Source organism: Oncorhynchus nerka, linkage group LG14 (genome assembly GCF_034236695.1).
Source record: "Oncorhynchus nerka isolate Pitt River linkage group LG14, Oner_Uvic_2.0, whole genome shotgun sequence".
Lineage (NCBI taxonomy): Eukaryota > Metazoa > Chordata > Actinopteri > Salmoniformes > Salmonidae > Oncorhynchus > Oncorhynchus nerka.
This window is the reverse complement of record NC_088409.1, coordinates 75,111,086-75,137,714: the sequence shown is the minus strand read 5'-3', so window position 1 is coordinate 75,137,714 and position 26,629 is coordinate 75,111,086. Positions and strand designations below refer to the sequence as shown.

General features: G+C 43.7%; 1 protein-coding gene across 1 annotated transcript in view; it reads left to right on the top strand.

The window, feature by feature from the left end:
* The first annotated feature begins 355 nt into the window (after positions 1 to 355).
* The window catches only part of gramd1bb (GRAM domain containing 1Bb), an 85,911-nt gene continuing 59,637 nt past the window's right edge, over positions 356 to 26,629 (top strand). Inside the window, exons 1-3 of the mRNA XM_065000427.1 lie at positions 356 to 1,673; positions 15,961 to 16,038; positions 18,831 to 18,857. Of these exons, the coding sequence (XP_064856499.1) occupies positions 1,255 to 1,673; positions 15,961 to 16,038; positions 18,831 to 18,857 (524 nt within the window). The 5' untranslated portion in view covers positions 356 to 1,254. The remainder of the gene's footprint in view (positions 1,674 to 15,960; positions 16,039 to 18,830; positions 18,858 to 26,629) is intronic.

The window sequence follows — 26,629 nt, the reverse complement described above, 5'->3', positions numbered from 1 at the left end:
CTGCATTTGTACAGTGAAATGTAGACTTGAGCACATGGCTAGTGGTTCAAAACTTCTCTTATTGGTTAATGTTCTCTGAGTTAGTAAGGTGTATGGTGGTGGACTCAGACAGTGGAGACACAGACAGTGGAGACACAGAGTAGCACTGCCTGCTAACAGCATTAAATGCATTACATGGAGATACCAGTGTAAGAACAGGTTAGTGTAAATGAGAGTGTGTGTGTGTGTGTGTGTGTGTGTGTGTGTGTGTGTGTGTGTGTGTGTGTGTGTGTGTGTGTCCCTCTACATATTTGTTTGTGTGTGTTTTCTGTCTGTGTTCATTGTGTTTCCTGGGTGCATGTTTGTGTGCGTGTCTTTGTGTGTACGTGCGTGTGTGTGTGTCTGCTTTGCTGTGTCATCGCCTTCAGCACCCCTATCACCTCCCTCTAACCTGTAGGGAGTGTCTGTGTGGAGCCAGAGAGGACAGCGGGACACTGGCGCTCCAGACGACGGACTACAAGAGCCTACCCAACCTACAACACAGTCATGGGACAGTAACCAATAACCTGGAGCATACAGTACAGCATACAGTATAGAGCTCATCTTTTCGGTCAACTTCAAGACTGGAGGGTTGCTGATACTTGGAGTCTTCCTGTCTGGCATTGGGAGTAGCAGACAGTCAGTCCTAGCAGCCAACAATAGGCAGCCAGCGAGCAGAGGGAGCGAGTGAGCTGTGAATGTTTAAGTGTGTAACTGGGCCTGCCAGTCCCGGGGGAGAGCGGAGGAGTACTGTTACACTCCCTGACAGACCTTATACATGTTTCATCTGCTCCTTGGAGAACAGACGCCCCCTTTGTTGTCTCATCCATCCGTCTCTCCTGGCCCGAGACGCTGCTGCAAATCGCTAGTCTCGCCCGGCGACCAGCAACAGCCACACATCTCCCCACAGCTGAGGACCAGGCCAGGCCCAGGGTATCTGAAGGGCTCACCTGTAAGCTAACCTTGAAAACCAGTGGTGAGGAACCAGAAGAGGATATAAGGCTATATGAGAGATCAGTAAATGAGGACGACCCAGTATTTTTTGAGTGTGTGCTGTGCTATTGGAGCATCTTGGCACCTGACTCTCAACAACCAGCTACTGCCTCAGCTTCCGCCAACTACAGCTCCCAGCAAGCCTGCCAACTACTAAAACGGCGAGCCAGCCAGCACCTCTCCTCCAATATCCACTGTCCTAGTAGCAGTCTCTGAGTGTGATTGTGAGTCTGAGCCTCGACCATGAACGAGAACTTACGGCCCCCGTCGCTCCAGTTGAGCGTCCCCCGCGATGCCCCTGCCTACTCGGATGGGGGGAATGGCGGGGTCTCGGATGGTCCTGTGTGGTCAAGCTCGTCCACCCCAACACTACGACGCAAGCGCTTCAAGATGCGGCGCATGAAGAACGTGCCCAGCGAGAGAGAGAAGGAGAAAGACAGGGGCAGGCTGGTGAATGGGTGGCTAGTCTCTACCCGCTCCCACTCGGACTCCAAGGAGTACCTGCAGCTGCCCTCCATCGAGATCACCCCATCCAGTGACGAGGATGGGGCAACCTGGTCCAACTGCTCTACGCCCAGTGCCTCACCCCGACGCAAGCGCTTCCTGCTCCGCAAGTGGCTGAGGGTGAGAGAGAAGAAGGAGCACGCCGGCAGCGAGAGCAGGTTGGTATGGAGTATTACCTCCCCCAAACTTAAACTTCTCCTTTCTTCCCTCCTGTTTCTCCCTTAAACCCTTCATGCTGCTTTGAGCCTGATGTCACTGTCCACTAACGTTTTAGCCAGTACTAACACTAACAGAAAGAACCTTGTCAAGGTCCTTGTCATGTTAGAATGTCTGTTTTTTTAAATTGAGCTGTAAGATCAAATAAGAATCACAGGTTTATGATCGTGAGGCAGCATTGTATTCAACATTGTATTCAACATTATATATATATATATATATATGTTTTACACACACCACGAGGCAGGAATAGAAGCTGTCAGTTAAAAGCTGTCAGTAGCGTCTGCTCAAATGCAGTGTTCAAATGCACCATGAGCTAGAGGTAACAAAATCATTCTGAAAATCCCTGCTGAACTGCACATAGATGTATTTAGAGAACATAGAGGCCGGGGGTCAGTGGATTCAAGCAGTCTAATGATTTGGTTACTGTGCATTACCATGTAAAGAGCCCCATGATCACTAGTTTCAAGTTATATTGTTACATGCACAGGATACAGCAGGTGTAAAACAGTATAGTGGAATGCTTAACCTCTGCACTATTTCCTAATATTCCACAATAGAAGTAGTAATATAGATAAGAACTTAAAACACTTGAAATGCAAGACAACACAAAAAAAGAAAAGAACAATAATGCAGTTATATATAGGTCTTACAGTATACACAGATCAAATCCAATTTTATTGGTGACATACACATGGTTAGCAGATGTTAATGCGATTGTAGCGAAATGCTTGTGCTTCTAGTTCCGACCATGCAGTAATATCTAACAAGTACCTTAATCCCACATGTGTAAATGAATGAATAAGAATATGTACATATAAATAAGTGGATGAGCGATGGCCGAACGGCATAGGCAAGATGCAGTAGATGGTATAGAGGACAGTATATACATATGAGATGAGTAATGTAGGGTATGTAAACATTATATAAAGTGGCATTGTTTAAAGTGACTAGTGATACATATATGACATCCCATTTTTAATTATTAAAGTGGCTAGAGATTTGAGTCAGTATGTTGGCAGCAGCCACTCAATGTTAGTGATGGCTGTTTAACAGTCTGATGGCCTTGAGATAGAAGCTGTTTTTCAGTCTCTCGTTCCCAGATTTGATGCACCTGTACTGACCTCGCGGGGTGAACAGGCAGTGGCTCAGGTGGTTGTTGAACTTGATGATCTTTTTGGCCTTCCTGTGACATCGGGTGGTGTAGGTGGCCTGGAGGGCAGGTAGTTTGCCCCCGGTGATGCGTTGTGCAGACCTCACTACCCTCTGCAGAGCCTTGCGGTTGTGGGCGGAGCAGTTGCCGTACCAGGCGGTGATACAGCCCGACAGGATGCTCTCGAATGTGCATCTGTAAAAGTTTGTGAGTGCTTTTGGTGACAAGTTCATTTTCTTCAGCCTCCTGAGGTTGAAGAGGCGCTGTTGCGCCTTCTTCTTCACACTGTCTTTGTGGGTGGACCATTTCAGTTTGTCTGTGATGTGTACGCCGAGGAACTAAAAACTTTCCACCTTCTCCACTACTGTCCCGTCAATGTGAATAGGGGGGTGCTCCCTCTGCTGTTTCCTGAAGTACATGATCATCTCCTTTGTTTTGCTGACGTTGAGTGTGAGGTTGTTTTCCTGACACCACACTCCGAGGGCCCTCACCTCCTCCCTGTAGGCTGTCTTGTCGTTGTTGGTAATCAAGCCTACCACTCTAGTGTCGTCTGCAAACTTGATGATTGAGGCGTGCATGGCCACGCAGTCATGGGTCAACAGGGAGTACAGGAGAGGGCTGGGAGCGCACCCTTGTGGGGCCCCAGTGTTGAGGATCAGCGGGGTGGAGATGTTGTTTCCTACCCTCACCACTTGGGGGTGGCCCGTCAAACTCCAGGACCCAGTTGCACAGGGCAGGGTCGAGACCTAGGGTGGGTGACGAGTTTGGAGGGTACTATGGTGTTAAATGCTGAGCTGTAGTCGATGAACAGCATTCTTACATAGGTATTCCTCTTGTCCAGATGGTTTAGGGCAGTGTGCAGTGTGATTGCGATTGCGTCGTCCACAGTCCATGAGGGTGGTATGAGGGCCTGACATCCACAGGTGGGGGTTGTGCTTACAGCCCAACACAGTGCAGGACGTTTGGCATTTGCCAGAGAACACCAAGATTGGCAAATTCTCCACTGGCGCCCTGTGCTCTTCACAGATGAAAGCAGGTTCACACTGAGCACATGTGACAGACATGACAGAGTCTGGAGACGCCGTGGAGAACGTTCTGCTGCCTGCAACGTCCTCCAGCATGACCGGTTTGGCGGTGGGTCAGTCATGGTGTGGGGTAGAATTTCTTTGGGGGGCCGCACAGCCCTCCATGTGCTCGCCAGAGGTAGCCTGACTGCCATTAGGTACCGAGATGAGATCCTCAGACCTCTTGTGAGACCATATGCTGGTGCGGTTGGCCCTGGGTTCCTCCTAATGCAAGACATGTGGCTGGAGTGTGTCAGCAGTTCCTGCAAGAGGAAGGCATTGATGCTATGGACTGGCCCGCCCGCTCCCCAGACCTGAATCCAATTGAGCACATCTGGGACATCATGTCTCGCTCCATCCACCAACGCCACGTTGCACCACAGACTGTCTAGGAGTTGGCGGATGCTTTAGTCCAGGTCTGGGAGGAGATCCCTCAGGAGACCATCCGCCACCTTATCAGGAGCATGCCCAGGCGTTGTAGGGAGGTCATACAGGCACGTCATTTTGACTTGTTTTAAGGACATTACATCAAAGTTGGATCAGCCTGTAGTGTGGTTTTCCACTTTAATTTTGTGTGTGACTCCAAATCCAGACCTCCATGGGTTGATAAATTTGATTTCCATTTGATAATTTTTGTGTGATTCTGTTGTCAGCACATTCAACTATGTAAAGAAAAAAGTATTTAATAAGAATATTTCATTCAGATCTAGGATGTGTTATTTTAGTGTTCCCTTTATTTTTTTGAGCAGTGTATAAAAATGGGATCCACGAGTTCATCTGACTCTGGGGAAGTAGATAAAGGGTCTCATTGCTAAAAATCTCAACATATCCTAAAGCGTTAACGTCCCAATTTCTTTATAATGTTTTGACTTTTAAACGTTCACACCCTTACAAAGGCAAAAATGCAGTAACTACATAATTGGTTTTACTGCAAAATCTGAATTCTAAGTATTTTATTGTCCAGGCAAATAACAATTTCTGACACTCCATTATATATTCTGGATTGTTCTTGTGTCAGGAAACTAAATACCACATGAATCAGATAATATACCTGGGCATTACAGATCAGACTTTTGACCAAATTCGTAGTTACTGCGTTTTGCCTTTGTAGGGCATTGTGTGAATGTTTAAATGTTAAAACTTTTAAATGAAAATGGGAAGTTAATGTTGAAGTGATACTTCCTTTATCTACTTCCCCAGAGTCAGATGAATTTGTGGATACCATTTTTATATATCTGTCCAGTATGAAGGAAGTTAGAGGTAGTTTCGCAAGACAAAGCTAACTAGCATTTGCCCAATGACGGGAAGTCTATGCTATCTGCTAGACGCTAGTTAGCAATTGCGCTAGCGCTAGTTCACAACTTCTTCAAATTGCACGCAGAGACATAGAAGTGGTATCTACGAGTTCATCTGACACTGGAGAAGTAGATTGCCAAAATCCCTAAGTTTCCCCTTGTTTTTTTTCTTCCACAAAATTTAAATCACAGTGCAGGTATTCCAAAACTACCACTAACAGGTCCCGATCATTATCATCATAAAAAAAGATATAGTCTTTAACTAATTCCTAATGCAACACTGCTGTAATGTTAGTAATAGATATGCATCTTTCAAATTATTTGACAAGGATTTAAAGCGCTCCGCACGTGCACAAGACAGGTTGCGGGAGACAATGCACGCAAATGGATTTAGAATTTTGGAATATTTATACCTTTCAGTTGAGACGTCGAGCGTCCATAATCTCGATGTTAATTTTGGCCAAATCACTGCAGACTCAAGTGATCACTATCGAACACAACAGAAAGTAGCTACTTGATAAAGGCCTTAGGGGCCAAGTGTTCGGTTTGAGATTGTGCCATTAACTTCTTGCGTCGAGCCATACCGGATTCGGGATCGTGACTACAGCCTCAAGCCCATTAGCATAACGCAACGTTAACTATTCATGAAAATCGCAAATGAAATGAAATCAATATGCTAGCTCTCAAGCTTAGCCTCTTGTTAACAACACTGTCATCTCAGATTTTCAAAATATGCTTCTCAACCATAGCAAAACAAGCATTTGTGTAACAGTATTGATAGCTAGCGTAGCATTAAACGTAGCATTTAGCGTTAGCATTCAGCAGGCAACATTTTCACAAAAACCAGAAAAGCATTCAAATAAAATAATTTACCTTTGAAGAACTTCGGATGTTTTCAATGAGGAGACTCTCAGTTAGATAGCAAATGTTCAGTTTTTCCTGAAAGATTATTTGTTTAGGACAAATCGCTCCGTTTTCTGCGTCACGTTTAGCTACGAAAAAAACCTGTATCCAGGATTGTGTAAATCTATCCGCAAGCTCATTAGCATAACAAAACATTATCTATTCATGAAAATCGCAAATGCTTCTCACCCATAGCAAAACAAGCATTTGTGTAACAGTATTGAGAGCCTAGCATAGGATTATGCCTGGCTTTCAGCATGCAACATTTTCACAAAAACCAGAAAAGCATTCAAATAAAATCATTTACCTTTGAAGAACTTCAGATGTTTTCAATGAGGAGACTCTCAGTTAGATAGCAAATGTTCAGTTTTTACAAAAATATTATTTGTGTTGACAAATTGCTCCGTTTTCTTCATCACGTTTGGGTAAGAAAAAAAATTAAAATTAAGTCATTAAAACGCGAACTTTTTTCCAAATGAACTCCATAATATCGACAGAAACATGGCAAACGATGTTTAGAATCAATCCTCAAGGTGTTTTTCACATATCTATCGATGATAAATCCTTTGTGGCAGTTGCCTTTCTCTTCTGAAGAAATGGAACGCGCATGGACCTAGAGATTACGCAATAATTTCGACACAGGACACCGGGCGGACACCTGGTAAATGTAGTCTCTTATGGTCAATCTTCCAATGATATGCCTACAAATACGTCACAATGCTGCAGACACCTTGGAGATACGACAGAAAGGGCAGGCTCATTCCTGGCGCATTCACAGCCATATAAGGAGACATTGGAACACAGCGCCTTCAGAATCTGGGGCATTTCCTGTATGAAACTTCATCTTGGTTTCGCCTGTAGCATTAGTTCTGGGGCACTCACAGATAATATCTTTGCAGTTTTGGAAACGTCAGAGTTTTTTCTTTCCAAAGCTGTCAATTACATGCATAGTCGAGCAGCTTTTCGTGACAAAATATCTTGTTTAAAACGGGAACGTTTTTTATCCAAAAATTAAGAGCGCCCCCTATCTCGAAGAAGTTAACTGCAGTAGATAACTTCATTGCCCTCTAGTGGTCATATTCAATATGCCCAAAATACGCAAAAGGAACGTATTTTGCATTGTGCACCTGGAATTTATGAATATTTCTTATTGTTTTAATGGAAAACCACTAATAGCCAGTGTGTAGAGTTAAACATGCGAAGGGAGATATTACACATTCTACCTTTGTGTACCTATTCAGGATACATGACAATGAAGATAATGACAGGGGACCCATGATGTCATACTGTTACCATAATTCTGTTACCGGGTGTTAATCCACATCACTTACTAAATAACTAAAAGAGATGTTTTGCAAACTCAAGGTGCCATGTCATAGCTGACACCACATTCTTTCTGCAGACAGAGATTTTAACCTCATTCTATTACCCAGCTTCACATCTGCACTGTTTTTCAAGTAAATGTTTTTTTTGTAAAATTGACAATGGAATTTGTTAAAAGCAGTCCTTGTGTATAGAGTTTTGTTTAACTTTGCAATCAATGGCTTTAGTTTGGAATACTTTTAAAGTGAAAAAAAGTATCAGCGTCATTCTGTTACCATGGAATTGCCTTACTGTTTGGAGTCACTGTCTCAGAAGCAGAGAAATCCATAGCACACATGATGATCTATTCTCAACTTCTTTCCTGTCCAGTAGAAGAACCAGTAGTTTCTCAATTTATTGACATGAGAAAAGAGCTAGTTGTAATTTGTTCTAATATGTACAGTATGTTGGACATACTGCTCTTTCATTGATATTGTGAAAACAACGTTGATTCAACCCAGTGGGAGGTTTGCACCGGAGTAACACACAGCACACTAACATCAAGCATGTGTTTCACTGTTCACCTTTATCTGTTGTTTATGAAGCATGTGACAAATAACATTTGATTTGTCAGCAAATTACACAATAAGATGAGAACCTGCAGTGCAGACTATTCTTGTTATGTTAAGGGGAATGGAGAAGCTTCTAGTTCTGCTGGTATTTGTGTTCTCCCTCTCCCCTAGCAGGGAGCGGAGATGGTAGTAGCACAGAGGGTTATTATGTCATGTTCATGCCATTTGACTGAAAACATCCTATCTTACCTAGAGGCATGTGTGCATAACCCTATCAGCTCCCTAAGTTATATAAACTGGACCATTACCATTTCAGACTAATCACATCTACAGTGGGGAGAACAAGTATTTGATGCACTGACGATTTTGCAGGTTTTCCTACTTACAAAGCATGTAGAGGTCTGTAATTTTTATCATAGGTACACTTCAACTGTGAGAGACAGAATCTAAAACAAAAATCCAGAATATCACACTGTATGATTTTGAAGTAATTAATTAGCAGTTTATTGCATGACATAAGTATTTGATACATCAGAAAAGCAGAACTTAATATTTTGTAGAGAAACCTTTGTTTGCAATTACAGAGATCATATGTTTCCTGTAGTTCTTGACCAGGTTTGCACACACTGCAGCAGGGATTTTGGCCCACTCCTCCATACAGACCTTCTCCAGATCCTTCAGGTTTCGGGGCTGTCGCTGGGCAATACGGACTTTCAGCTCCCTCCATAGATTCTCTATTGGGTTCAGGTCTGGAGACTGGCTAGGCCACTCCAGGACCTTGAGATGCTTCTTACGGAGCCACTCCTTAGTTGCCCTGGCTGTGTGTTTCGAGTCATTGTCATGCTGGAAGACCCAGCCATCTTCAATACTATTACTGAGGGAAGGAGGTTGTTGGCCAAGATCTCGCGATACATGGCCCCATCCATCCTCCCCTCAATACGGTGCAGTCGTCCTGTCCCCTTTGCAGAAAAGCATCCCCAAAGAATGATGTTTCCACCTCCATGCTTCACGGTTGGGATGGTGTTCTTGGGGTTGTACTCATCCTTCTTCTTCCTCCAAACACGGTGAGTGGAGTTTAGACCAAAATGCTCTATTTTTGTCTCATCAGACCACATGACCTTCTCCCATTCCTCCTCTGGATCATTCAGATGGTCATTGGCAAACTTCAGACGGGCCTGGACATGGGCTGGCTTGAGCAGGGGGACCTTGCGTGCGCTGCAGAATTTTAATCTATGACGGCGTAGTGTGTTACTAAGGTTTTCTTTGAGACTGTGGTCCTAGCTCTCTTCAGGTCATTGACCAGGTGCTGCCTTGTAGTTCTGGGCTGATCCCTCACCTTCCTCATGATCATTGATGCCCCACGAGGTGAGATCTTGCATGGAGTCCCAGACTGAGGGTGATTGACCGTCATCTTGAACTTCTTCCATTTTCTAATAATTGCGCCAACAGTTGTTGCCTTCTCACCAAGCTGCTTGCCTATTGTCCTGTAGCCCATCCCAGCCTTGTGCAGGTCTACAATTTTATCCCTGATGTCCTTGCACAGCTCTCTGGTCTTGGCCATTGTGGAGAGGTTGGAGTCTGTTTGATTGAGTGTGTGGACAGGTGTCTTTTATACAGGTAACGAGTTCAAACAGGTGCAGTTAATACAGGTAATGAGTGGAGAACAGGAAAACTAACAGGTCTGTGAGAGCCGGAATTCTTACTGGTTGGTAGGTGATCAAATACTTATGTCATGCAATAAAATGCAAATTAATTACTTAAAAATCATACAATGTGATTTTATGGATTTTTGTTTTAGATTCCGTCTCTCACAGTTGAAGTGTACCTATGATACAAAGTACAGACCTCTACGTGCTTTGTAAGTAGGAAAACCTGCAAAATCGGCAATGTATCAAATACTTGTTCTCCCCACTGTATATCCCCCTCTAGGCATGCAAAACCAGTTTGTTCACACCGTATTATCTGTCAATGGTTCACATACACATACAGTATTCCTTTCTGCTGTTGAATAGTCCTGTCTTGGTCTGTTTTGCTGTGAAATAAGTGATATATGAAGACTGAAAAGACCAACAGTGGGCTTATGTTACAAAAACCACCACAACTCAATATTAATGATCCCATCATCAATTATTTATTTGGCAGGATTGCAGACCCAAGATATTTCCATCATGTTGGGTAGAGGCGACACAGATAGCGAACATAACGAGATATTTACATATTTTTCTCCATCTCAACTCTTGTAGCCCTAAGGGAACCACTGCCTCTGACTGCCTCTGCAGCACACAGCCATGAATTAAGCATTCACAAAGGAAGCTGTGACCAATGACGGCACACTATTTTCCGGGCTGTGCCGTTGGTCCAGAATTAACCCACAGTGGATGTCTGTTTGTCATATGCTGCTCTGGCTCCAGCGTTCTCCTCCCACTCTTTATATTGCTATGATTTATAATGTAGTGCAATGGGGGCTGTCAGTGCCAGCATGGCGTGTAAGTGCATGGTCAGAGCAGCCTTGATGGGAACAAGGAACTGCTTCTTGCTCAGGTGATGTAGTGAGGAAATTGGGGGATGGTCTGGTGGAAGCTACTGTATATGTCCCCTGGCTGGCTCTCAGTTCCAATACCATGGCCATATCAGAGATGCTATGTGCAGCCCCTCGCTACTGCAACACCACAATAAATGTACTTCATACATTATTCATTCCCACAGCATGGTTCTGGAAATGGATGGTCTGTCATACTAGCCTTTGCACACCAACAAAGTATGGTTTCCAGGTTTCCTATTTTGCATTGAGATTCTGTCTGTAGCAAGCCTCGGGTGAAGCCATTGTAGTCACATCTGGTTCAAGGCCATTGTCAGTGTACTTGAAAGCAATGCAATAAGCATTCATTGTGTTGTAATTGTATTGAAGGCCCTGAACTCAGTCATTTCAACAATGCCAAAAGTAAATCAGTTACAGAGGAAGTATTGTTTTATTGTTACATTCTTACTCAAGGGTGATAGCTCATAGCCACATTTTTATATACACTATCTGTTTCACAAGGTAAATCTTGTAACCTGAAGGAATGGATGACTAGTTTCTATGGCTACAGGTTCAGTCCAAGCTCAAGTGTGACCTAGCTGTGTATTTGATCAGTTAATGTATAAACATGCTACGATGACATTAATAGTTAAACTGGCTTGTGTGACTTATGTACCCCTCCGGACGTTCTTAGCACATTTTAGCAGGACTTCACAGAGAACACCCGTCAAACATGCTGTGAGTACAGCTAACTACTGATAATGCTATAAATTGTACCATGGGAGAATACTGGACCATGGTTTAGGCACTATTCCTTAGCAGTTAGCTGAATTCCTGTTCGACAATCCAAGACAGTGCACAACTATGTGTGCTTTGTCTGACTCGGAACAGTGTTTCAAATGAGCGTCTAGGCCTAATCATTGCCAAAGATGTGTTTGATAGCGTCTGAAGTTGTCTTCGATGTACTATTATCTGTCTAGAATTTGAATTGTTTCAATGGCAAATGTATTCCAGTTTGTATACAAATCCCACTGTGTGGATTGTCTATTATTCTCTCATACAGCAGTAAGATTGAAAGTGAGACAGTCGGACATGTTATGACACACTTTGTTTTCAGTCAGAGGTCAGATCTTTCCAGTCTCTGACACAAGGGACAACTCTGTTCGGAGAATATATTGGAGTAGGGTCTTCATTTGTGTCTTACCAGATATCAAATCTGATCCATATCAAAACTGATCCATGTCTACTGTATGATATACAATAAAGTATTTGTTACAGTTTTAGATGGTACTGTATATCAAATCCTCTTGATATACAGTACCAGTCAAAAGTTTGGACACACCAACTCATTCAAGGGTTTTTCTTTATATTTACTATTTTCGACATTGTAGAATAATAGTGAAAAACATCAAAACTATGAAATAGCACACATGGAATCATGTAGTAACCAAAAAAGTGTTTTAAAAAATCTACATATTTTAGATTCTTCAAAGTAGCCACCCTTTGCCTTGATGACAGCTTTGCACACTTTTGGCATTCTTTCAACCAGTTTAACCTGGAATGCTTTTCCAACACTCTTGAAGGAGTCCCCACATATGCTGAGTACTTGTTGGCTGCTTTTCCTTCACTCATCCCAAACATCTAATTTGGGTTGAGGTCGGGTAATTGTGGAGGCCAGGTCATCTGATGCAGCACTCCATCACTCTCCTTCTTGATCAAATAGCCCTTACACAGCCTGGAGGTCTGTTTGGGGTCATTGTCCTGTTGAAAACAAATGATAGTCCCACGAAGCACAAATTAGATAGGATGGCGTATGGCCTCAGATTGCGGTGGTAGACATGCTGGTTAAGTGTGCCTTGAATTCTAAGTAAATCACAGACCGTGTCACCAGCAAAGCACCATCACACCTCCTCCATGCTTCACGGTGGGAAATACACATGCGGAGATCATATGTTCACCTACTCTGCATCTCAGAAAGATACGGCGGTTGGAGGCCAAGATCTCAAATTTGGACTCATCAGACCAAAGGACAGATTTCCACCCGTCTAATGTTAGTCTCTTCTTATTGGTGTCCTTTAGTAGTGGTTTCTTTGCAGCAATTTGTCTCCTCTGAACAGTTGATGTTAGAATGTGTATGTTACTTGAAGCATTTATTTGGGCTGCAATTTCTGAGGCTGGTAACTCTACTGAACTTATCCTCTGCAGCAGAGGAAACTCTGGGTCTTCCTTTCCTGTGCTTGATGGTTGAGCTGTTCTTGCCATAATACGGACTTGGTCTTTTACCAAATTGAGCCAATAAGTTGTGTTGTGACAAGGTAGGGGTGGCGTACAGAAGATAACTCTAAGGCATTAAGGAAAGAAATTCCACACATTAACTTTTAACAAGGCACACCCTTTTATTGAAATGCATTCCAGGTGACTACCTCATGAAGCTGGTTGAGAATTGCAAGAGTTTGCAAAGCTGTCTTCACGGCAAAGGGTGGCTACTTTCAAGAATATAAAATATATAACACTTTTTTGGTTACTACATGATTCCATACATGTTATTTCATAGTTTTGATGTCTTCACTATTATTCTACAATGTAGAAAATAGTAAAAATAAAGATAAACCCTTGAATGAGTAGCTGTATCCAAACTTTTGACTGGTACTGTACATCAAACGTACTCATTGGTAAGTGCAAGTAACTTACTGTAGTTACAATGTAACTTATTGTTTTAGTTTAAGATGTAAAGGTTTGTGTTTAATCTCCATACTGCAATACAGCTATGTACAGCTACAGCTACAGCTATGCAATACAGCTACGTACAGCTATGTACACTGTGTGTCAATATACCACAGCTAAAGACTTGACGCAAAGTTCTTTGGCACGACGCAAAGTGGTGTGCCTGGATACTGCCTTTAGCCGTGGTATATTGGCCATATAACACAAACCCCCGAGGTGCCTTATTGCTATTATAAACTGGGGGGGCATTGTATGAGTGTGTGTGTGTGTGGGGGGGGGGGGGGGTCTGGCAGTGTGTGAGTATAGTGTGTGTGTGGGAGGTCTGGCAGTGGTAGTCGCTTTAGCCCCTGTGGAGTCTCTGTTGTGAGCAGATAAGACCTGGAATTATTTAGGGGAACAGGACAGTATCTTTCACCAGGCATTAGTGTCTCTGTCTGGACTGTGGATTTAAGTATTTCAGAGACAAAAACTTTCGGCAAGATACTGGAGATTAAAGATAACAGTTAACAAGACTTGGAAAGTGTTGCTAATGCAATAGAAGAGATTAGAAATGCCTCCCAGTTGACATTTTAGAAGGGTTATTTCTGATATGGTTTGTTGAAGAGATTTCCAGGAGCAGATTATTATTTTTCTTTAGTGTACAGGTTTTCCTCAGCTTTCAACTAAGGAATGTGGTGAAGGAGAAATGTTAACCCTGCTCACGTTTTTTTTGTAAGTGGCTATTTCTTGCGAATCAACCACTGTTGATACTTATACAGATAACATAATAGGAGATATGGTTGCCGAGGGGATGGTTGTCTCATAGTCTATTAAAGTCCTCCATTTTGTTTGGATTGCCTCTCAGAAACTCATCCTGAAAAGCCATTGCTTTGGAATTAATTCAAAGCCCAGAGAAAACACCATGACCACTACTCTGTATGCCTCTAAGTCTGATGCAATGCCAGTGCTCTTTAAACCTACAGTGTTTTGTTACATCTCCTACAGTAGCTATCATGTTCAAAGCACATATTGAACCAATTGTGTATGAGTTATGAATGATTTAGTGAGGCTTTATGCCACTTCAACTTTCATGGTGTACACAATGGTGTGTCTGACCATCACACACATGCAACCAAACTCAAGAGCAGTGAGTTTACTAATAACCTACACCTGATTTATTGTAGAGCAAGTACAATCCAGGCATTGCTGAATGTTTCACAAGGGTATACATACCCTTTTAAACAACATCAATAACTACCTGGAAAACCTAGGCAGAACTTCACTGTCTGGCATGCCAGTTGAGAAACCACAGACTCTAACTTGACAGTGGGGAATATGACCAAAGCAACAACAACAAAAAGGCCCTCTCTAAAAAACCAATGGAGTCATGGACACAACCACCATTTCACAAGGTCTCAAAACACGTAATGATTGACAGTATTTTACTGAAGCATTATTTAGCCTAGTCTGCAGTTTTAAACTGGCTCCTCAGAGGCAACGTAGTGAGCAAAAAAGGTTTCATAGGTTCTGTTTTACTTTTGAAGACTGGAGGAAACTCAGCTCTCAGTTTCTCTTTGGATAATTCTGAACATCTGTCTTATGCAAATGTAATATGTTAAAAGCTGCCCCTATGACTGTATGATCATGTTACAGACGATGTCAAAGTTCTTCTTTGAAATGTGCTCATCCTTAGACATCGGACCATTTCTCAATGTCAGCTACCTACAAGTAATGCCAAAATAAAGGATACACTTGAGTAAATGAGGGATACAAAGTATATTGAAAATAGGTGCTTCCACACAGGTGTGGTTCCTGAGTTAATTCATCAGTAAACATCCCATCATGCTTAGGGTCATGTATAAAAATGCCCACTTTCCTGTTATTTTTAGCTACCATGGCTAGAAGAAGAGATCTCAGTGACTTTAAAAGTGGCGTCTCAAAGGAGCATAGGGTGTTTAAAGGGTGTGTGTGTGTGTGTGTGTGTGTGTGCGTGCGTGCGTGCGTGCGTGCGTGCGTGCGTGCGTGCGTGCGTGCGTGCGTGCATCTCAGTCACCAGATCTCAACCCAATAAACCACTTATGGTAGATTCTGGAGCGCTGCCTGAAACAGCGTTTTCCACCATCAACAAAACACCAAATTATAGAATTTATTGTGGAAGAATGGTGTTGCATGCTTCCAGTAGAGTTCCAGACAAGGTGCATTGAAGATGTTCTGGCAGCTCATGGTGGCCCAACACACTATTAAGACACTTTATCTTGGTATTTCCTTTATTTTGGCAGTTACCTGTATGTCTTCAACATTTCTGGAAGGACTTAAAATGCCTCTAACTGGGAATCAAATCAGTATACAGAGATAGAATGGGTTTAATGGGTATCCAAGCAGCACAACAGGACGGGTGGGATTCTCTTAAATGCCACAGTATATGGTTGGTGAACATCACCACCACAGACCTTTACCTCTGTATCTCTGTATGACTCATGATCAATGTTTGTGTGTGTCTTGTAGTGCCATCTAGTGAATATAACTAAGAAGTGCATCTATTGTGGTGAACTGATGTACATATTCTCAGGACACAGAATCACTGTAGCAGTGAAATGTTCTATGAATACACCTGGAGTAAGTAAGGGCACATGGTATGCTTTCATAAGATTTATTCTGTGTGATTGTGTATTGGTGTATGACTGACATCTGTTCCTCTCTGTTGTGTTCTGTCACACAGCAGCCAGCAGAGCAGCCAGCAGAGCAGCCATGACGATGACTCCTCTCGCTTCCTGACTCCCTTCATCCGAGAGGAGAGGTAAATACAAGAAGATTCTGAATTTACTTGTATGTGTATTCTGTTTGTATTCTACGTTTTGTATTTATGCAAAAGGGTTTAATTGTTTGTCTGGTTTGATGAAAGCAAGGGGAGAGCGCTGACTGTATGAATCAGGATGCTCAGGAATTGACTCTATTCTGTCTGCTTATTATACTGCTGCTTTTTCACAACTAGATGGCAGTTGGTCCTCAGCACTGCTCTTTTTCACCACTAGATGGCAGTTGGTCCTCAGCACTGCTCTTTTTCACCACTAGATGGCAGTTGGTCCTCAGCCGTGCTTGGCATCTGGACTGTAAACGCTCATTATTGATAATTTAGAGACACTTTCTATGGTGTTGGTAATGATTGCAATGAACATGTTCTTCTATGGGACATGTCAGTCTTCAATTTAGCTGTTTTTAATCATTGTAATTTAGCAACAATAACAAGAAGTAATATGATAAGTTAAGGATTCAAGGCACTTGATATTATCAAGCAATCAATCAAATGTATTTATAAAGCCCTCTTTACATCAGCAGATGTCACAAAGTGCTATACAGTAACCCAGCCTTAAACCCCAAACAGCAAGCAATGCAGATGCAGAAGCACGGTGGGTAGGAAAATCTCCCTAGAAAGGCAGGAACCTAGGAAGAAACCTAGAGAGGAACATGGCTCTGAGGTGTGGCCAGTCCTCTTCTGGCTGTGCCGGGTGGAGATTATAAGAGTACATGGCCATTAAGGCCAGATGGTTCGTCAAGATGTTCAAACGTTCATAGATGACCAGCAGGGTTAAATTATAATCACAGTGGTTGAGGGTGCAACAGATCAGTACCTCAGGATTAAATGTCAGTTGTCTCGAGACGAGACGAAAACAGCAGGTCTAGGACAAGGTAGCACATCCGGTGAACAGGTCAGGGTTCTATAGCCGCAGGCAGAACAGTTGAAACTGGAGTAGCAGCATGATAGCCAGGAGTCATCAGGCCAGAAAGTTCTGAGGCATGGCTCTAGGGTTCAGGTCCTCCGGGAGGGAGCGAGAGAGGCCCCATCCGACGATACCCCCGGACAGAGTCAACCAAGTAGGATATAACCCCACCCACTTTGCCAAAGCACAGCCCCCACACCATTAGAGGGATATCAACAGACCACCAACATACTACCCTGAGACAAGGCTGAGTTTTGCCCACGAAGATCTCCTCCACCGCACGAGCCCGTGGGGGAGCAAAACCTGTCAAAAACACGTCTGTGACTCAACCCTCTTAAGCGACGCACCCTTCCTAGGGACAGCATGGAAGAGCACTAGTAAGCCAGTGACTCAGCCCCCGTAATAGGGTCAAAGGCAGAGAATCCCAGTGGAGAGAGGGGAGCTAGACAGGCAGAGACAGCAAGGGCGGTTCGTCGCTCCTCACAAAGTGAGTGACCTGTGATTATTAAGCATGCTAAATTTGCTAGCAATTGTAATTCACATGTTAGTGGCAGGGCTTTGAATGTGAGTGAGAACATACTGTTCCTCTCTTTGTGGTGTGAGTGGGCTGTGGTGTGAGTGGGCTGTGGTGTGACTGGGTGGATGGCTGCGGCTCCAGCTCAATATTACCTCTGTCAGCAGTGGAGATATATCGCAGTGGTCTCAGGGAGCACAAATGTCAGGCATGGGGAGTAAATCAGATAGAGAACAGAGAGAGGGAGAGAGCGTGCTGCCTGCCTCCCTGCCTGGAGAGAGAGAAGATCATACCTCAGCTATGAGATACCACATCAGGAGGAACTCAATGGCCTGAGCTCACTCTGGAGAAAGGGAAGGCTGTTTGAAGCTTCTAAAGGCACCTGTCATATCTGCCTCTTTCAAATGCTGCGTCTTTGTAATGAAAATGGATTCGTCATACAGTGGTTTAGTGGTGACAGAAAAAGATATTCAAACGAATCACAGCCAAATTGACTGTAAGGAAACTTGAAGCAGTGATAATGGCTTTGAATAAATTGAAATACAGAGTATTAATCATTATTGAAGAATCAGCTGAGCTGGTGCTGTTGAAATCCCCCCTTTTTATCTCTCTCTTTATTTCTCTCTCACTCTTCTATAGTATCTACGGTAGGCTACAACATTCTACTCTCCCTTTCCTCTCTCTCCCTCTCTCTCCTGCTCTCCTCTCCGTCCCGCTCTTTTTCTCTACAGTTCCTCCCCCGCTATTTCTCTGTGTACTGCTCCGAATAGGAACCTTACGTTTGACCATATGGGATTTCTCCTGAATGCTACTCTTTTCTCTCTGCTTGCAATACCTGGCTGCTGCTGCTGGGGGTTGAACGGTCTGTACCCAGCTTTAGAGGGTACGGAATGTCATGTCTCCTCTGCAGGTAACAGCTACATTTAATGACTGCTCTGGATGTTCTGTCTGATCTGTGGCTGTCTGCAGCGGTTTGTTTGCTCACAGTGCAGCTACAGCACGGCACAGGCTAGCTGGCTTACCGGTAGGCTAGCTGGGATGCCGGTGCCAGTGTGTAGATGTTCCTGTGCAATAGGAGCAGGCTAGGTTATTAGCATTAGCATTTATTGCACCAGCTGAAGAGGTTTTGCTCTGACAAATGCATTCTGTGGTTTGTTGTGTTTGCTAACTGGCTTACAAGATTATCCAGGATGACTGCCTCTTCTCTCATTGTTTTAGGTGCCATTTGCAGAATTCTGCGATTGGACAATAACTGTTGATTATGCCATGGTTTGTTAAGGTATTCACCTGTATGAGTGAAATATACGAGGATGCCCCTGTGAATGACATCTCCTTTCTCATCTCTCTGCCTTCCAGGTCTGACAGTCCAGCGGACAAGATCAGGTAAGTCTATACTCTTCCCAAGCTTCATTTTCTCTGCTGGGGTGGTGGAACCTGTGCTGTGGGGTTATGGAGTGGTGTATAGGTTGTGGGGTTAGATGGGGTGGTGTATAGGTTGTGGGGTTAGATGGGGTGGTGTATAGGTTGTGGGGTTAGATGGGGTGGTGTATAGGTTGGTTGTGGGGTTAGATGGGGTGGTGTTAGATTGTATAGGTTGTGGGGGGTGGGGGTTAGATGGGGTGGTGTATAGGTTGTGGGGTTAGATGGGGTGGTGTATAGGTTGTGGGGTTAGATGGGTGGTGTATAGGTTGTGGGGTTAGATGGGGTGGTGTATAGGTGGGGTGTATAGGTTGTGGGGTTAGATGGGGTGGTGTATGGGGTTGTATAGGGGGTTAGATGGGGTGGTGTATAGGTTGTGGGGTTAGATGGGGTGGTGTATAGGTTGTGGGGTTAGATGGGGTGGTGTATAGGTTGTGGGGTTAGATGGGTGGTGTATAGGTTGTGGGGTTAGATGGGGTGGTGTAGGGGGTTAGATGGGGTGGTGTATAGGTTGTGGGGTTAGATGGGTGGTGTATAGGTTGTGGGGTTAGATGGCGTGGTGTATAGGTTGTGGGGTTAGATGGGGTGGTGTATAGGTTGTGGGGTTAGATGGGGTGGTGTATAGGTTGTGGGGTTAGATGGGGTGGTGTATAGGTTGTGGGGTTAGATGGGGTGGTGTATAGGCTGTGGGGTTAGATGGGGTGGTGTATAGGCTGTGGGGTTAGATGGCGTGGTGTATAGGTTGTGGGGTTAGATGGGGTGGTGTATAGGTTGTGGGGTTAGATGGCGTGGTGTATAGGTTGTGGGGTTATGGGGTGGTGGGGTGGGGTTAGATGGGGTGGTGTATAGGTTGTTGGGTTAGATGGCGTGGTGTATAGGTTGTGAGGTTAGATGGTTGTGGGGTTAGATGGCGTGGTGTATAGGTTGTGGGGTTAGGTGGGGTGGTGTATAGGTTGTGAGGTTAGATGGTTGTGGGGTTAGATGGCGTGGTGTATAGGTTGTGGGGTTAGGTGGGGTGGTGTATAGGTTGTGGGGTTAGATGGGGTGGTGTATAGGTTGTGGGGTTAGATGGCGTGGTGTATAGGTTGTGGGGTTAGATGGGGTGGTGTATAGGTTGTGGGGTTAGATGGCGTGGTGTATAGGTTGTGGGGTTAGATGGGGTGGTGTATAGGTTGTGGGGTTAGATGGCGTGGTGTATAGGTTGTGGGGTTAGATTGGGTGGGGTTAGATGGGGTTGTGTATAGGTTGTGGGGTTAGATGGAGTGGTGTATAGGTTGTGGGGTTACAGTGCCTTGCGAAAGTATTCGGCCCCCTTGAACTTTGCAACCTTTTGCCACATTTTAGGCTTCAAACATAAAGATATAAAACTGTATTTTTTTGTGAAGAATCAACAACAAGTGGGACACAATCATGAAGTGGAACGACATTTATTGGATATTTCAAACTTTTTTAACAAATCAAAAACTGAAAAATTGGGCGTGCAAAATTATTCAGCCCCTTTACTTTCAGTGCAGCAAACTCTCTCCAGAAGTTCAGTGAGGATCTCTGAATGATCCAATGTTGACCTAAATTACTAATGATGATAAATACAATCCACCTGTGTGTAATCAAGTCTCCGTATAAATGCACCTGCACTGTGATAGTCTCAGAGGTCCGTTAAAAGCACAGAGAGCATCATGAAGAACAAGGAACACACCAGGCAGGTCCGAGATACTGTTGTGAAGAAGTTTAAAGCCGGATTTGGATACAAAAAGATTTCCCAAGCTTTAAACATCCCAAGGAGCACTGTGCAAGTGATAATATTGAAATGGAAGGAGTATCAGACCACTGCAAAACTACCAAGACCTGGCCGTCCCTCTAAACTTTCAGCTCATACAAGGAGAAGACTGATCAGAGATGCAGCCAAGAGGCCCATGATCACTCTGGATGAACTGCAGAGATCTACAGCTGAGGTGGGAGACTCTGTACATAGGACAACAATCAGTTGTATATTGCACAAATCTGGCCTTTATGGAAGAGTGGCAAGAAGAAAGCCATTTCTTAACGATATCCATAAAAAGTGTCGCTTTAAAGTTTGCCACAAGCCACCTGGGAGACACACCAAACATGTGGAAGAAGGTGCTCTGGTCAGATGAAACCAAAATTGAACTTTTTGGCAACAATGCAAAACGTTATGTTTGGCGTAAAAGCAACACAGCGCATCACCCTGAACACACCATCCCCACTGTCAAACATGGTGGTGGCAGCATCATGGTTTGGGCCTGCTTTTCTTCAGCAGGGACAGGGAAGATGGTTAAAATTGATGGGAAGATGGATGGAGACAAATACAGGACCATTCTGGAAGAAAACCTGATGGAGTCTGCAAAAGACCCGAGACTGGGACGGAGATTTGTCTTCCAACAAGACAATGATCCAAAACATAAAGCAACATCTACAATGGAATGGTTCAAAAATAAACATATCCAGGTGTTAGAATGGCCAAGTCAAAGTCCAGACCTGAATCCAATCGAGAATCTGTGGAAAGAACTGAAAACTGCTGTTCACAAATGCTCTCCATCCAACCTCACTGAGCTCGAGCTGTTTTCCAAGGAGGAATGGGAAAATTATTCAGTCTCTCGATGTGCAAAACTGATAGAGGCATACCCCAAGCGACTTACAGCTGTAATCGCAGCAAAAGGTGGCGCTACAAAGTATTAACTTAAGGGGGCTGAATAATTTTGCACGCCCAATTTTTCAGTTTTTGATTTGTTAAAAAAGTTTGAAATATCCAATAAATGTCGTTCCACTTCATGATTGTGTCCCACTTGTTGTTGATTCTTCACAAAAAAATACAGTTTTATATCTTTATGTTTGAAGCCTGAAATGTGGCAAAAGGTCGCCGAATACTTTCGCAAGGCACTGTAGATGGTTGTGGGGTTAGATGGTTGTGGGGTTAGATGGTTGTGGGGTTAGATGGGGTGGTGTATAAGTTGTGGGGTTAGATGGGGTGGTGTATAGGTTGTGGGGGTGGTGTATAGGTTGTGGGGTTAGATGGGGTGGTGTATAGGTTGTGGGGTTAGATGGCGTGGTGTATAGATTGTGGGCTTAGATGGCGTAGTGTATAGGTTGTGGGGTTAGATGGCGTGGTGTATAGGTTGTGGGGTTAGATGGCGTGGTGTATAGGTTGTGGGGTTAGATGGTGTGGTGTATAGGTTGTTGGGTAAGATGGCGTGGTCTATAGGTTGTGGGGTTAGATGGCGTGGGGTTAGATGGCGTGGTGTATAGGTTGTTGGGTAAGATGGCGTGGTGTATAAGTTGTGGGGTTAGATGGTGTGGTATATAGGTTGTGGGGTTAGATGGCGTGGTGTATAGGTTGTGGGGTTAGATGGCGTGGTGTATAGGTTGTGGGGTTAGATGGCGTGGTGTATAGGTTGTAGGGTTAGATGGGGTGGTGTATAGGTTGTGGGTGGGGTAAGATGGCGTGGTGTATAGGTTGTGGGGTTAGATGGTTGTGGGGTTAGATGGGGTGGTGTATAAGTTGTGGGGTTAGATGGGGTGGTGTATAGGTTGTGGGGTTAGATGGGGTGGTGTATAGGTTGTGGGGTTAGATGGGGTGGTGTATAGGTTGTTGGGTTAGATGGCGTGGTGTATAGGTTGTGGGGTTAGATGGTTGTGGGGTTAGATGGCGTGGTGTATAGGTTGTGGGGTTAGATGGCGTGGTGTATAGGTTGTGGGGTTAGATGGGGTGGTATATAGATTGTGGGGTTAGATGGCGTGGTGTATAGGAGGCTGCTGTCCTGTCACCCTATGGCCCCCAGCCCACCTACCCTGCATGTGCTAGATCTGTGGCTTTGTCCCTGCTGACTGAGGTGTCTGAATACGTTTTTCATTTGGAAAGGCAAGTCGGGAATACAGTTGCAAGCCATGGAATGTCAGTTTTTTCCAGTTTTTTACTGGAGAAACAACATCAGTCACAATAAGGGAAACAAACAGGGCTTTGTTAGTGGACAGCAGCCTGCTGCGATTCGTCTGTTAGCTACTCTGTTTGGTCAGGTTTGAAGATCTGTGTGCAGTCACTTCATTCTGAAGGGTCTCTTTAGACTCTTACACCAGTGGAGACCATTGCCAGGTCTGAGTAACACTGTTTATATGACACAAGCCTTAAAGGTGAGTGATAGTATTGCAATGGGGAGGTATGAAGGTTTTGATTTGGATGTGCAGTATGGTAGTTGTCTTTGTTCCTCTGTCATTACTCCTTGTGCATGTTTGTAGGCGGGAAAACTACTATCAACACACAATTCACAGTGCAGTAGGTCTGTCAGCAGTGTGTGATTTTAGTGTGGATGTGTGTGTATATGGGATGACTGGTTGTTGTTGTGTTAAGGTTGGGATTGCTGATTTGAAGTGATTTTATAGGTAGGCAGAGGGGTCTAAGGACAATGTTGATGTGTTTGCAGGTGAAGCTGCTTAAAACACAGTGAGCTGATCCTCTGTTGTCCCTTGTCATTGTTAGGCAAGTTTGAAGTAATTTGTCTTGGGTTACCATGGTTACTTACAATTAATGTGTTTACACAGATATATCCTCTTTCAGAACTATCTTGTCAAATTGGGTTGGGTTGAATAGCCAGTCATAGCGGGTTGTGTGATGAACAGACAGAGCCAGGTTTGGACCACTATAGCCCCTGACCACCACCACATCACGGGAGCTACAGATGGTCGACTAAACTCCATCTAATACTCTTTCTTTTGTGTCCAGCCATTAAGTTCCTGCCTTTCAAAATAGCCAATACAGTAAGCCATAATAAGTGTATTGTGGGAGTGTGGATGAAGCCGATTTGTTGCTTTTCTATAGCCAAGTGTACCTTCATGTCAACTATGCAACTCAGCAAAATATTACAACTTTGTCTAGAAATGTATCTCATGCTTTAAGACAACACAGGATGGAAGCCTCGGTCTTCAGAAGCTTACCAAGCTCAAACATCCAGCTATAATGCTAGACAGTCATGGTTAAGGCAGATCACTGATCACATCTTCATGCATTATTGAGAAGTGTAATTTCAGGGCACAGGAAGTGCCTTTTATCTTTCTAGGCTGTGCAATAGAGCTCTCGGTTCTGTGGTCAACAGGGTATTTACCCGGCACTGAGACCAGAAGACTGGAGTGCTAGTGCCTTGGTGGTCATGATTCACACAATGTTGACTTGCGATCAGTATGTTGTTGGTTGTATTGGCCACTGTAAGCAATACATGCAGAAATCCATTCAGTTGGCCAAAGTGTGGATGTGTTGTCTAAAAACTGTTACTTTTCAGGACTAAACTAAAAGGATGTTGACTTGAGTCGTGATATAGGTTTCGCTGCGTAGTAACAACAAAGTTTGTACGCTGTTGATCTTTTGGTTGAATACACCAAGCCGATGTGTTAATTGGAGTATTTGGAAGGAAAACATAAAAATACAAGGGTGTTACCAATGGTAACGACAGTAAAACTGTTCGCACATTCTCTTAAACAAAATAGATTCTGTTTATATACCAGAGGTAGCCAATGTGATGTTATTGGTCAATCGCCTCCTGTTACACAGCTTGTGAATGCCGTATGTATTAGCTCCACACAGGTTCAGCTAAATGGACTGTAAAGTTATTCATTCAGTGCTTGTGAGGCGTTATCCATTTATTCCTCAATGGAATAGATTTCTCACATCGTTTTTCTTCCGCCTTTCAATCGGTAGATCGTTGATCCATCCCTCCGTCCGTGGGGTGAGACATTACCTATTCCCCCTTCAGTTTGTGAAACCTGGTCCTCCTCTTTACTCTGTTAGGGAGCACTGGAGGAAACAAAACGAATAAATCATTTGCAGAAAATTTACAAATTGTTGCAGAGTGGAGTTAAGTGAATCTTTTTTCAAATAATACTGCACCTTGTTAAGTCTGTTTATACAGTAGTTGCAGTACTCCATCTTTGATTTTATGAGGTGACATTCACTAATGTTTGTCACTGAGCTATATAATGATAATGATGAAGATGATTATGATCATGATGATGGCAACGATACGGTAATGATGATGGTTTGGGATTTTAAATGATGACGTGATAATGGATGACTGATAATTCTGGGTCAGGGTCAGGGCAGCTATGACTGTAGGAGATGCTGTGAGGTCATGACGCAGCTGCACTCCCCCCCCCCCCCCCCCTCTCTCCCTGTCTCTGTCTCTGTCTCTCTCTGTCTCCGTGCAGTGGAGTGAAGTGCTGACATGCCTATTCACATAGACACCACTAGGCTCCAGTCTAGAGCAACTTGAGCTGCTAACACACGTCTCGCAGCTCCTACAGCACAGAGAGAAGAAAGGATGGGCGAAAGAGAAAGGAGAGGGAGAATGAGAGAGCATCTGTGGAGGAGAGGTATGGTAGGAATGTAACCAATAGAGCACCTGACCTGAGCAGGAAACAACCTCTTTACTGGAGAATTTTAGAGGAAATAGCTTAACATTTTTATTAACCATATGGAATTTAAAGCAGAAGATGAGTCGGATGTTGTGTGTTACATTTTTACTTTGATGGTTATAATGGAAGCATTTGAGCCACTCAACCTTAACTCTTTGGACTTGATGTTGGTTTTAATGCTTCTCAGAAGAACAACCTACTGAGACGTTTGCTGTCTACGTTAGACATCACATTTTATGCTGGCATGAGACTTGAGCTGTCTTTGTTAGAGCTTGGGTGTGTTCTGTGAGAGGGGATGTGGTGATTGTACTCGTGGGGGCCGGGAGGATGACATAGCAGGCCAGTAGAGTTGTGACAGACTGTGGCTGACAGAGAGACACAATGGGACAGAGAGCAGAGCGGGCGAGGCCATGAGAGCCAGGCGAAGGGACAGCATGGTGTCTGTTCACCATGCACAAAAATAAGGTCAGGTTCTTTTGTCTCTATTCTTATCAAGTTTTTACCTATAGTTTATTAAGTCTTGTACCACATGTAAAATGAGTCTGTTCTACAGTATTTGCTCTGTTAATAGAATGTGGTGTCTTCATATGGGGTTGACATCTTGTGTGTATAAAAGTGTATTCCACTTTTCTACTTTCCATTTTCTAAGAAAGTGAGTTGTGAGTAAAACTGCTGTGTTAAAGGTCCAATGCAGCCGTTTTTATCTCAATATCAAATCATTTCTGGGTAACAATTAAGTACCTCACTGTGATTGTTTTAATTTCAAATGGTCAAAAAAAACAAAAATAGCTTCTTAGTAAAGAGCAATTTCTCAATCAAGAATTTTGCTAGGACTGTTTGGGGTGGTCTGAGTGAGGAGGGGGAAATTAAAAACGATCTGTTTTTTTGGCAGAGAGGTTTGTAACGCTCTTTCTTACTGGTGTATTAACACATTTACTGCCTGGTGATGTCACCAGGTAGGCCAAAATTCTGTCCCACCAAAACTGGCTCTAATTTCAGGTGACCTTTTCAAACAGCTGTTATACAAAAAGTGCATTATCATCATGTTCACAATATATAAAAGGTTTTTGACTGCACTGGGCCTTTAAGTCGTTTTTCTCTGCTGATGGTGACATTAGAGAAGTCAATCTTTGTTGTTAAATGCATTTTGTGTTTCAATATCCAATTAACCTCCTGCAACAGTTTCAACAGCCCCAGTTTCCTTCCCTAAGCACTTCATAACAAACATAATACATTGTGGAATTTGATCCTTCGTTACAACACCTATATATGTAACATAATCAGATCGCCACTCCAGTTAGCAGACAGTAGCTTAAATC